A 12,933-nucleotide genomic window follows, 5' to 3' on the forward strand; every position below is an offset into this window, starting at 1 on the left:
TTCTGAATTGGGGTTTCAGGATTCTTCGGGTATAATCCTAGCAGTGGAATCACTGGTTCAAAAGGTAGTTCCATTTTTAGTTTTTTGAGGAAATTCCAAACTGTTTTCCATAGTGGCTGCACCAGTCTGCATTCCCACCACCAATGCACCAGGGTTCCCATTTCTCCGCATCCTCACCAGCACTTGTTGTTTGTTGATTTGTTGATGATGGCCATTCTGACTGGTGTAATCTCATTGTGGTTTTTATTTGCATCTCTAATGGCTAGTGATCCTGAGCATTCTTTCATATGCCTATGGACCCTCTGTATATCCTTGTTGGAGAAGTGTTTGTTCAGGTTCTTTGCCCGTTTTTTAATTGGGCTGCCTGTCTTTGTCAAAGATATGTAAGTTCTTTATATATTTTGGACATCAATCCCTTATCTGAGGTATCAGTGGCAAATATGTTTAACCATATGGTTGGTTCCCTTTTCCTCTTGCTAATGTTTTCTTTTGCTGAGCAGAAACTTTTTACTTTGATGCAGTCCCATTTGTTTATTTTTTCTTTTATTTCCTGTGCCTTAGGAGATGTATCGGTGAAAATATTGTTACGTGGGATATCTTAAAGTTTCCTGCCTATGTTTTTCCTCTAGGATTTTTATGCTATCACGTCTTACATTTAAGTCTTTGATCCATCTTGAGTTTATTCTGGTGTGTGGTGTAAGTTGGTGGTCTAGTTTGAATTTTTTGCATGTGCCTGTCCAGTTTTCCCAGCACCATTTGTTGAAGAGGCTTTTCTCACTCCATTTTATGTTCCTTCCCCCTCTGTCAAATATTAGTTGACCATAGAGGCATGGGTTCTGGGCTCTCTGTTCTGTTCCATTGATCTATGTGTCTGTTCTTATGCCAGTACCAGATTGTTTTGATTACCGTGGACTTGTATAGTTTGGTGTCAGGTATTGTGATTCCTCCTATTGCATTCTTCTGTATCAAGACTGCTGTGGTTATTTAGGGTCTTTTTTGGCTCCATATAAATATGCCTTCTTTTTTATTTGTTTGTTTATTTGTTTTTATAGAGAGAGGAAAAGGGAAGGAGAAAGAGAGGGAGAGAAACATCAATGTTGATTGCCGCTCATGCACCCCCAACTCGCAACCTGTCTCTCACAACCCAAGCATGTGCCCTGACTGGGAATCGAACCAGCGACGCTTTGGTTCCCACTGGGCCACACCAACCAGGGCATATTTATGCCTTCTTTAGTCATGTTCTCTTACTCCTATACACCATCCATTTCTTCCTTCCCACTCCATTAACACAAGTTCAGTTGTTGGCTTCCTGTAACCTAATCATTGTGCATAATTGTTTACTTTCATTGAATCAACAAACATTTACATTTGCATTTTTTAGAAAGATAATGAATAATTACTAACTGCTGTTAAATAGGCTCTATCATAGATTGGCCCAGTTATCTTAAAAGAGATTTCATAGAATCTAAGATAAAATTTAATTATGTTTGTTAGACTATTTTAAGTTTATTATAAGCTCAGAAAAACCCTGTTTTCGGACATTCTTTTTTATTTGGACATTGGATTTGAAATTTCACTAATTACATATTGTTTTAACTAACATTACCGTCTTTTCTTTTTTCAGCTCTTAGCTGGTCTTCGTTTCAGTGTGCACCAGCAATCAGAAATGGATACTTCTGTGAAATTTGACTTACAAATTCAAAGGTATAAAAACAACCTTTTTAATTTATAATAACTATTGAGGAAATATTTGTTATAAATGTTATATATTTTAAAATGGAATAGAATATACTAAAATTTCAGTACTTGGTTATACCATTTTAAAATCATTGTTTATATCATAAGAATAAACTTGTCAGTTTTGAGTTTATAAAACAAAATGTAAAGTTAAGTAAAACTGGATGATCTTCTTGAATTAAATGCTAATGGAAATAATTATGTCTTTTATTTTTTTGTTGCTTTTAATTTGTTCATTTTTAGTGTCACTACTATTGCCTGTGTGTAATTTTGATGATTGTGTTAAATTCAGCCCTAAATATATTTTTTTTCTTTTTCAGCTCCAACCTTTTTGACAAAGTAAGCCCAATTGTATCTTATAGAGTTGACCTTGCTGTTTTAGCTGCTGTTGAGATAAGAGGGTCAGTATGTTTACCCAGTGGAGTATCTCATTCTCATGATTTAAACTACTTTAAAGAGTAGTTACTTTTTAAAAGTAACTACTAGGACTCCTAACTACTTTTGGGTAGTAGTCACTCCATGTTTAGTGTGATGGTTTACTAGAGCTTATACCCCTGTAGAAAGTCCTGGGTATATGTTCCAAAGCCCCAAGTATTTATTTGGTCATCCTCTGGAGATAAACCATACATGGCAACAGCAGGTGCAAAATAAGTGTATTGAACTTTTATGCCAATTGGCATCAATTCATATGTTACATTAGATTAGCAATAAAGAGTTGTTGGCGTGTATTTGTGTACACATACATGTATAGGTTTTTTTCTTTTAACTATGTAGTGCTTTTTAAAGATTAGTTCTGCTTTTATTCATTTGGATACAGGGTACTCTAGAAAATGAATTGACTATCATTTTGATATTCATGGTAGGTTTTTTTTGGTCATTGTTTATAGAGTCTCAAGTCCTGATCATATCTTTCTTCCGATTCCAAATTGGGAGCACAAGGAGAACCCCGAGACGGAAGAAGAAGTTGGGCCAGTTATTCAGCACATCTATGAGGTTTGCAGTTATTGGTTTCAACTGATACCTGGTAGAAAGCCAACCAAGAGAGGAGCAGATAGACCACTTTTAAAATAGAAGTCTATTTAATTTTCCTGTAAATTATGTATAGTTTAAGTATGTACCAGAGAGTTCTTTGAATTTTTCCCCTATTATATTTAAGTTTGTTTTTATTAGACAAGTAACTTCAAGAAGCTAAAGAAAACATTTCATACAAATTGTTGTTTAAAATCAATTAGTTCTACTTGAATAAAAGCAATAGGTCACTGAGTATTTTCACATGGATATTCTGCAGTTCTGACTAAACACTGAAAACACGTATAGCATATCATCAAATTTTGTTTCTGTAGGAAGAGTTTTCTTTGCCATCTTTCATCATTAACTTTTTCATATTTTCCTCTTCTATTTATACTTTCATCCTAACACATAGAGCCCTACACTTGAGGCAAATACTGAGTTTGATCTCTTGCATAATAACATTCAGGTTGTAATATTAGAGTAAATCATGGGAACTCTGCTGTTTCAAATACTGTTGCTAACAATTCCTAAAGTTGCTATAGGGGAGTGATTATAAAATAGATTTTTGCCCAAAGAATTTACATTTTCTTTTTCTCATTAGCTGAGAAACAACGGTCCAAGTTCATTCAGCAAGGCAATGCTAAATCTTCAGTGGCCTTACAAGTACAACAATAACACTTTGTTGTACATCCTCCAGTATGATATTGATGGGCCAATGAACTGCACTTCCGATATGGAGATCAACCCTTTGAGAATTAAGGTAATGGCTTAATAGCAGCTCTTCATTCTGATATTCTTTTGTCCTAAACTGACAAGAATGCATGAAATAAAACAGCTATTTTAATCAATACATCCATTCTGCAATAATATTTTAGTTTATAACCAGTATGCTACGGGTTACATTGTTTTTTTGTATGAGTCAGGATTGATTCTGTGAAGTCCTAGTGAACCATATGTTTATGTGGTGTTCAGTGAGCCTCAGGAGATACTTTTAAGTGAGTGGTTCCATCACATTGTGCTTTGTCTACATTTTATATTTTGTCAAGGGTGCTTTGTTGTTGAAATTTTTGTCCTTGGGGATAAGATGACATTTTACTGGCTGGTTTTCTTGACGTAAGTGACCTAGAAAAATGCATTTTTATGGAATTCTGTGTACTTTTGGATATAGTCATGTCCGTCCTAGCATGTATATTACACAATTTGGACTAAGGAAAGTTAAGTAAATAAAACGGAAGTATATACTCACGATTGACATTTCTCATAGTTTGTCCTGTGAAATTTCAGGCTCTCTTTTTTTTTTCTTATAATGAAGTGTAAAACTTTTATTTGCAGATGGCATGGTGTTGTACATAGAAAATTCTGACAGTTATACAGATAATTAGAATTAATGAGTAAATTTAGCTAAGTCATGGCATTCAAGTTCATTATGAAAAAATTGTTTTTAATATACCAGCAGTGAGCATAGAAAATGAAAAATTTAGAAGCAATACTACTTACAATCGCATCAAAATTCTTCAAGTGCCTAGAGAAAACTTACTTAACTATATTTTCAAATAAAAATATTATAAAACAGAGGGACATATTTAGTTCATGGATTCCAGAACAGCTCTTTAAAAGATATCCATTTTCCTCAAATTCATGTAGTCTTTTTAAATGTTTTCCAATGTGTTTTATCAGTTTCTCCACTAGACTGTGCAGGGGGAGAAAATTGTGGCTAGGCATAAGTAACTTTTTTTTTTTTTTAACATATTCAGGACTAATATTTATTTTTCTGTTCTTTTCACCATATATATTAAGTGGATTTTCTGTCATACCAAATTTTCAGTCACTGTTTTAATTACTTATAACAGTTTATGCAAAAATGTCAAAATGTACAATTTTTTCTGTTACTATTTACTACCAGTTTATTATGTAACCCTAGGTTTCAAATCCCCAAACAATGGAGAAGAATGACACACTTGCTGTGCAAGGTGACCGGAACCATCTCGTCGCTAAGCGGGATCTCACCCAGAGTGAAGGAGGTGTTCACACTCTGGTAAGTGCCATTTTGACAACAAGTGCTGTAAAGATTTAAAAATATGCGATTATAGAACTGATGCCAAAGTACATTTCAAAAACAACAACAGCTGTGCTTGAAAGAACTACATATATTTTTATACCATACAGTTCTCTTAACTTTTCTTTTTCCTAGTCAAATTAATGCCAGATTTTCTTCAAATAATCTATCTTTGTTGATTGGCAATAAAAATATTTTATGGTCCAATTTTTTTGTTCTGACTGTACTGTTTTAACTGGCCTCTCTCCTGGTCTCACCTTAGTCTTTGAGACTTCAGTGCAATACTGTAGGAAAATCCCAGAGGCCTCAGCAAAAATATATTATAAGAATAATTTGCATTATGATTAACTTTTTTCATTTTATTGTTATCGTTTTATTGTTTACACTGTTACAGAAGTCCCCCAATTTCTCCTCGCTTTGCTCACCTTCAGCCAGGCCCCGCCCCCTTCCCTCTGTCCGTCACCACACTGTTGTCTGTGTCTATGTGTCCTGCATCTATGTCCTTTGGTGAATCCTTTTACCTTCTTTCATCAGTCCCTTCCACCTTGCTCCCCTCTGAGTTCTGTCAGTCTGTTCCATGTGTTCGTGCATCTGTTTTTTTTGTTGTTATCACTTTATTTTTTTCACTTGTTTCCACACATAAATGCGATTATATGGTATTTGTCTTTCTCTGACTGGCTTATTTCACTTAGCATAATACTCTCCAAGTCCATCCATGCTGTCGCAAAGGGTAAGCGTTTCTTCCTTTTTACAGCTACATACTATTCTGTTTTGTAAATGTCCCACAGCTTTTTTATCCTCTTATCTACTGATAGACACTTGGGCTATTTCTAGATCTTAGCTATTGTAAATAATGCTGCTGTGAACATAGGGATGCATACATTCTTCCCGATCGGTGTTTTGGGATTAGGATTTTGACTACTTCAATCGTTTGTTTTTGGAATGTATGTGCACATATGTACATGATTAACTTTTGTTGGGTCAGCCTATATAATGACAATAATGTTATACAGTAGCTTATCAGTTAAGTTTTTGAAATTTAATAGTTCTGCAAACAATCAGCTACCAGAGAATCTGGTATAGTGTTTATGTTCATTAGCAATCACTAGTTACTTTCACATTAGCAAATTCCATGGTCCTTCTTAGTTCTTTGCAGTTCGGCTGCTTGGTGATTTTGCACAATAAATTACTTCCTCCTTTGGGAAGCACTCCTCATCCACTAATAGAACACTACTCTCTTCTGGTTCTCTGCATACCACACTGGCTACTTCTTAATCACCACTTCCAGACCTTTAAACTCTATAGAGTATTTCAGAGCTCATATTTCTTATCTACACTACCTACATTTATTCATTAGATCTGTGCTGCCAGTGTTGTAGACTCCAGCCACATTGCAGGGGTTTGGTAGTCATGGGCTAGTGGCTACTGCTTTGGAAATACAGGTATCTCTATGCTGATGATCTCATCATTATAGAAAGTTCTGTCATACAGTGCTGCTCTACATGATCTCGTGCACTCTCGCTGTAAATACCACCTCTGTGTGGATGACTTCAGTTTATATTTCCAACCTGATCCTCTGCATTGAACTCCAGACTCCATTTTTTAACCTCCTGCTGGAATTCCTCTTAATAATAGGAATCTTAAACTTAACTCTAAGAACATAACCTTGATTTTACCCCTCTGCTCTTTCTGCAGTGTTCCACATTTTACTAATGTCGGTTTCATTCTCTGTCCAAAATATGGGCATCATGCTTGACTCCTATCTTTCTCTTAAATCTCACATCCTATGTATTAGCAAATTCTATTAATATCTACTTCCAAAATACCCAGAATCTGGCCCCTTTCACCACTTCCACCCCTGCCACAACCTAACCCAGGTCACCCTCCTCTCTCACTCAGACTGTTGTCTAGCCTCTAGTTGGAGTCCATGCCTTGCTCTCTTCCCCACTACAGTTTATTTGCCACACAAAAGCCACAGTGATCCACAGAAGCCATAGGTCAGGTCATGGCACCTCAGTGCCTTCCCCTCTATCTCAGTAAATCAGAACCTGGGAGGCCCTTAAGCCCAAAGTGATAATAGGCCTGCATTTCCTCTCCTTACTTTGCTCCTCCCATTTTGACTATCTTGTGTTTCATTGGACAGATAACCCCATGCATGTCTCTACCTCCAGGATTTGAAAATTTTTCTCCCATCTGCCTGGAATGTTCTTCGTCCAGATACCCCTGTGGCTTATTTCCCCATCTCCTCTGGTGTCCTTAACTGACAGATTACAGTGGGACATTCCTGACCAACCCATGTGAAACAGAAGTGACTTTCTACCCTCACCTCGCTTTTGACCCTGTATTCTCTATCTTCCTACAGAATGGCATCTTTGAAAAAATTGAGATAAAATTTATATAACATAAAAGTCACCATTTTATCATTTTAAAAAAGTGTACAATTTAGTGATGTTTGCTGTATTCACATTGTGCCATCACTATCATTATGTAATTCTAGAACATTTCATCACTTCTAGAAGAAATGCTGTACCTGTTAAGCTACCTATTTTCCCTACCTCCAGCCCCTGGCAACGACTGATCTGCTTTCTGTCTCTAAATATTTGTCTATTCTGGACTTTTTATGTAAATAAAATCATATAGTATGTCGCCTTTTGTGTTTGGCTTCTTTGATTTAGCGTAATGTTTTTAACTGTGTTGTAACATGTATTATTACTTCAACCATTTTTAATAGTTCATTTTTATTGTATTTTTTCCATTACCATTTAACTCTCCACATTCCCTTCCACCTTCCCCTACTGCGCTGCCCCCCACAATCACCACATTGTTGTCTATGTTCATGAGTTCTTTTCTTTTTTTTCTCGACCCCTGCGCCCCCACCAATTTTTTTCTTGCTTAATTGCACTGGCTAGTACCTTTTGAACAACATTGAAAAGTGTCGTGAGTGGGCATCTTTGTGTCTTGTTCCTCATCTTAAGGGTAAAGCATCCATTCTTTCACCATTCTCTCATAGATTCCCTTTATCAGGTCAAGAAAGTTTGCTTTTATTCCTGGTCATCAACTGGAGTTGTCACTTACTACATGGCATTGTTGGGAATTGTATGCATGTGACATGTCTAATGCAGTTTAGCCCGCACATGGAAGACATGAATATTTGTTAACTTTGGCTGCCTGCCTTCAAGTTCCTGCTAAAAATACTGAGTGTAGCAAAGATCATCAGCATGCCACTTGATTTTTACGTGGAGTAACAGGGATATGATGGTCTTATTTTTATGTCTTGCTAAAATCACCATGCTCTGGGTTTGCCCAGAATGTGGAGAATCTAACCATAGATTCTCAGAAGAATGTTGAGTTCCAGCCATAAAAATAAATCTTTTAATATTATAGATATTACCCTTCTATAAAAATTGCATTAAAAACACCTCATTTATAACAAAAATCATTCACTCACTTTAATATTAACCTGTTTAAACATTATTTCTATAAAGCAAAGGAATCTGGGTCATCTCTTCAGCCTTCACATCAAATGAGTGAAATGTCTGACTTTCAAATGTTGAAGAGATGACAGAATGACCTTTTCTTATAAGTAAATATCATGTTTTGGCAGGGTTGTGGAATTGCTGAGTGCTTGAAGATCGTCTGCCAGGTTGGGCGACTAGACAGAGGGAAGAGTGCAATCCTTTATGTAAAGTCTCTACTGTGGACCGAGACCTTTATGAATGTAAGTGGACAGATGCAGCACTTAGCAAACTTACCCATTTTTTCAAAGAAATAAAAACAGTCTTACATTTGGGGAATCATTTTATGTTACTTCCATACAGAAGGAAAACCAGAATCATTCATACTCTCTGAAGTCTTCTGCTTCATTTAATGTCATCGAGTTTCCTTATAAGAACCTTCCAATTGAGGATATCTTCAACTCCACATTAGTAAGTTATTGATTTGGGGAAATGGAATAAATGTACCTGGTTTAATGTCATAGATACTTTCAATTTATTTTAAGTAATAGCAGTTTAACAATTTTGGTAATTTAAAGTAATTAAGAGGTATTTGACAGGATTATAACTTAATACTATTTTACTCCCTCATCCCAGAATTAATGAAGGTAGACCTTTTACTTTATTATCTTGTCCTACATAAGAGATTCTTAGTATTTACTGAATTCCATGGGGGGACATTTTTGGAAATTTCTTCTCAGAAAGTTAGAAAGTTGGAATTTAACTGCAAGAAGTGAAAGCATTTTAAAGATCTTTAATTTGAGGAATATAAATTGGACCAACACATCATAAACTGGATTAAATTATATGAAAATAATTTTGTAGGTGACCAGAAGTTCACCTGTTGTTAGGAGTTTTTTGGGTCTGCTATCAGTGCCAGATATATAATAATAAATTGTCATTTGCAAGAAAAGGAAATTATATGAATGCCATTAAAATAAAAAGTAGTAGGCATTCAGATAATTGTTTAGTAAGTCAGTGAACTATTTTTAAAACTGAAAAAACCTTCTTTTGCCCTGACAGGTTACCACTAATGTCACCTGGGGCATTCAGCCAACACCCATGCCCGTGCCTGTGTGGGTGATAATTTTAGCAGTTCTAGCAGGGTTGTTGTTGCTGGCTGTTTTGGTGTTTGTGATGCACAGGGTAAGTAATGGACGTAGGACGAGGGGGAGGGAAGAGGAGGCAGGAGAAAAGGGGAAGGAAAGGGCGGGAAAGAGGGGGAATGGAAAAGAAGGAAGGGGAAGAGGAAAGGGATCTTTGATGAGGATGATGATGATGACGCATGATGAGCATTACATATTATTTGAAGGAAGAAATTTTCTTGGTGATAATACACTTAGAATAAATACTTTTAATATTCTTCCCTGATGAGGCCGTAATGTTAGTTTTTCTTTAACTGACAGATGGGCTTTTTTAAACGTGTTCGACCACCTCAAGAAGAACAAGAAAGGGAACAGCTTCAACCTCATGAAAATGGTGAAGGAAACTCGGAAACTTAACTGTAATTTTTTAAGTTATGTTACATCCTGACTTGTTCGAGTTACCGATATCATATATTTCAATTTCCTTCATGAGAACTAAAATTTCAAGACTTTACTGCTGACGGTGCCCATTGGTATTAACTGCAAAAGGAGAGCAATATCTGTCAACTTCTTATTTATAAATAAGTTCAGACATACATTTAATACATATCCACTGACTTGTTTTTTTAGGTATTTACATAATAAAATTTCAATTGCTAGTTCTTTAATGTACATAAGACAGTAGTGCCTGATTTACCACTTTGTGTAAAATAGTACCTCCTGTAATTACTGTTTCTGGTTTATATGTTGGATTTTGTTGTTTGTTGTTGTTATTGTTATTGTTCTAAAGCAATTCTTATTTGAACCTTAGCATCCACATCTTTTGTACAGGTACTTAATGTTACTACACATTACACTACAGTTTAGTTTTCAAGTTACTAAGGACTTTATAGCTCCATAAACTTGTATTATAATATTACCTATATGGTAAACTTAAAAAAAAAATAACTCCATCAAAATTCTTTCCTGTAATAGGTATAGTATTTTGTTTTAATATGATATTTGGGTACATGCTATTAAATTTTTATTTATTTAATCCCCAATCCATTTTATTACATTTTAATTATTTAAGTTTAAGTTGTATTACAAATCCCTTAAGTCAACCTATACTAAAAATTAAATCAGAAATGCCTCTTTTGTGTAATAGCTTAATTTCAGCTAAACACCATGATGCTTACAGCCATATGGAGCTGAAAATCATTTCCAAAGTACATTTATTCCATTGTATTAGTCTGGCCATTTACAATACAAAAAAAAAAAAAAAAAGGGGCATTTTAATTTAAAAACCTATGTAGTTCTTTGATAGTGTTACTTATTAATAGTATGTTCTTAGAGCAAGAGTTTTTAGTTGGGATTAATTTATTTTCTCCATATATATATACATATGTGTGTATATATATATATGTCAACAAATTTTTTTTGTGTGTGTGTTTCTGAAACTTACTGAAAACAGGCCAATATCAATAAGGAATTCTTATAACTTCAGGTACCTGTACCCAACCCCTCAACCCCATGAGACATGCTTGGAATTGAAATTCTTAAATGTAGCAATAGCATAATGCTACGTACACGGATATTACCTCATTTTGAGCAAGGTGTAACGTGTAAGACCAGTCTTAGCTAAATATATAACTTTTAAAATGTACTTTTATAAGCAATTCAAGTTATTGGAAACATTTTAAAACTTTCTTAGATTTATTACCATAAATTACTTTTCTAGGATTTTTTTAAAATAAAAGCTGCACTGGTGGCAAGTTATAGTTTTTTATGTCTGTAGGGTGATGAGTTTTTAGAGGAATATGTGATTTATTCACAGTTCTTCAAAGCCTAGGGATGACTGTTAATTATTACTATTTTTGTGCAGTTACATCATGTTATACATTAGAAATTGAGGGCTTAATAGCTTTTTAACTGCTGTCTTCATTAGTCAATGATAAATATTTCCCATAAATAATTGAGTATATTTCTATTTTTTAAATAATTGAAATTTATCTTGCCACATCTTGTGTTATAATTTCCTACATATGTAGGTGAGTTATACAAGTTAGAACATTGACAAGACCCTGTATTTAGCTTTAGTGAATTTCAAAATTAATCGATTTTATAATACAGATTTTATTACTAGCTTAAGAGATCATAGTCATATGCAATAACCAATAAATTTAAAATGTTTTTAAGAAAAAAATATTTTTATCCTAGGGTCTGCCATCAGACAGTCACTAAGTTGTTCTATAACAACTTTCACCTTACTTGTCATTCCTGAAATACATATTGGATAGAAATTTACTCTTTAAAAAAAAAAAGTTTGTATTTGCTTCTGTACAATCTGTTCCTTTATGGCCTTTATTTCAAGGTATAATCTTGTATAGGAGATAGGAGGATGTTTTCATTGGAATTTAACATAATGTGTTTTAAATTGCCTTTATGAATTACAGCTTTAGGCATAGTATATTTTTATTGAAAAATTTATATCTCTAAAAAGTCACATGGTAGAAGTATACTTTTAAAAGCCTACACTTTGTAGAAGATGTTTGGATTTTTTTAACCCTAAAGTAGCATGTGACTATATTTGGTTGAAATGTCAAAAAATAGTTCTATAAAAACTATTCTAATTTTCAAATATTTTAAATACTGTTGTGTGATACATTGTGAATTAAAATCTGTTTTGAGTACAAAATTCTTAAAATGCGATTCAGTTTAAAAACAGAAGTGAGGGAGAGAATATTTAAAGCATTTGACATTGGTAAGAAATACTGATACTGTTGTTGATTTCTTATATAGGCATTTATTTCAGAATTGATGTTTTGAAAAACATTTGTGTGAGACAGTCTTTCCTTTTCTTTTACCCTTCTCTTTCAATTAATTATTATTATTATTCTGATTGAGTTCTTAATTCTGAAGTATAAAATAAATAATCAAAATATTAGTGCCCCAATTATACCCATGTTACGAAACTACTTAGTCATAGTAAATTCTCATTAACCCTTATATTTATATAAAGAGAAATTTTAAGTATAAGGAAAAGAGACTACTGGCTTCTGTAAGAGGATTGTGAAAGATTTTTAATAGTGAATCGTGACCGTGGGAGAGAGATTTATGAGGCAGAAGTATATAGTATATGAGACCAGCAAACAGAATTTGTCAGTCAGTAGATGTTCCTGTGTTGCAGAATGTGGTGCCAGACATGGTGAAGACTGAGTCAGTCATAGAATACCTGTGTGTGACCATGCCTGTCTCAGTGTCACCTTGTTTGTATTCTTGGGTAGCTTGTGTATGTAGTAGTTTGATAAATAAGAAAAAAATATAAAATTTGAAAACTGAATATAGGATCAAAAATGGTGAATGGAATGACTTAATACTCGGTGTTTTGGACAGTTATCCCTTTAACTCATTGGTAGGCTAGCTGGAATAATGAACCTATGGACGTGCAGCATTCATAAATGCTTGTATTTCCTAGGAGAGGTACTGAATTTTTCATTTCTGTTGTCATTATTCTCAAGTGCAATATAACAATGTAAGCAAACCCAGATAATTTCCAAGTCATTATGAA

The 12,933-nt window shown here is 34.3% G+C and overlaps 1 protein-coding gene across 2 annotated transcripts in view; it reads left to right on the plus strand.

Moving 5' to 3' along the window:
- ITGAV (integrin subunit alpha V) overlaps positions 1-10,336 on the plus strand; it is an 80,900-nt gene extending 70,564 nt beyond the window's left edge. For both annotated transcript variants that reach the window (XM_090281477.1, XM_090281483.1), the window contains exons 22-30: positions 1,625-1,704; positions 2,058-2,138; positions 2,625-2,730; positions 3,350-3,508; positions 4,670-4,783; positions 8,409-8,522; positions 8,623-8,730; positions 9,322-9,444; positions 9,705-10,336. In XM_090281477.1, the coding sequence (XP_090137603.1) occupies positions 1,625-1,704; positions 2,058-2,138; positions 2,625-2,730; positions 3,350-3,508; positions 4,670-4,783; positions 8,409-8,522; positions 8,623-8,730; positions 9,322-9,444; positions 9,705-9,800 (981 nt within the window). In that variant the 3' untranslated portion in view covers positions 9,801-10,336. The remainder of the gene's footprint in view (positions 1-1,624; positions 1,705-2,057; positions 2,139-2,624; positions 2,731-3,349; positions 3,509-4,669; positions 4,784-8,408; positions 8,523-8,622; positions 8,731-9,321; positions 9,445-9,704) is intronic.
- Positions 10,337-12,933: the final 2,597 nt, after the last annotated feature.

The sequence above is a fragment of the Furipterus horrens genome, unplaced genomic scaffold (genome assembly GCF_987537825.1).
Source record: "Furipterus horrens unplaced genomic scaffold, mFurHor1.1.pri manual_scaffold_1, whole genome shotgun sequence".
Classification (NCBI taxonomy): Eukaryota; Metazoa; Chordata; class Mammalia; order Chiroptera; family Furipteridae; genus Furipterus; species Furipterus horrens.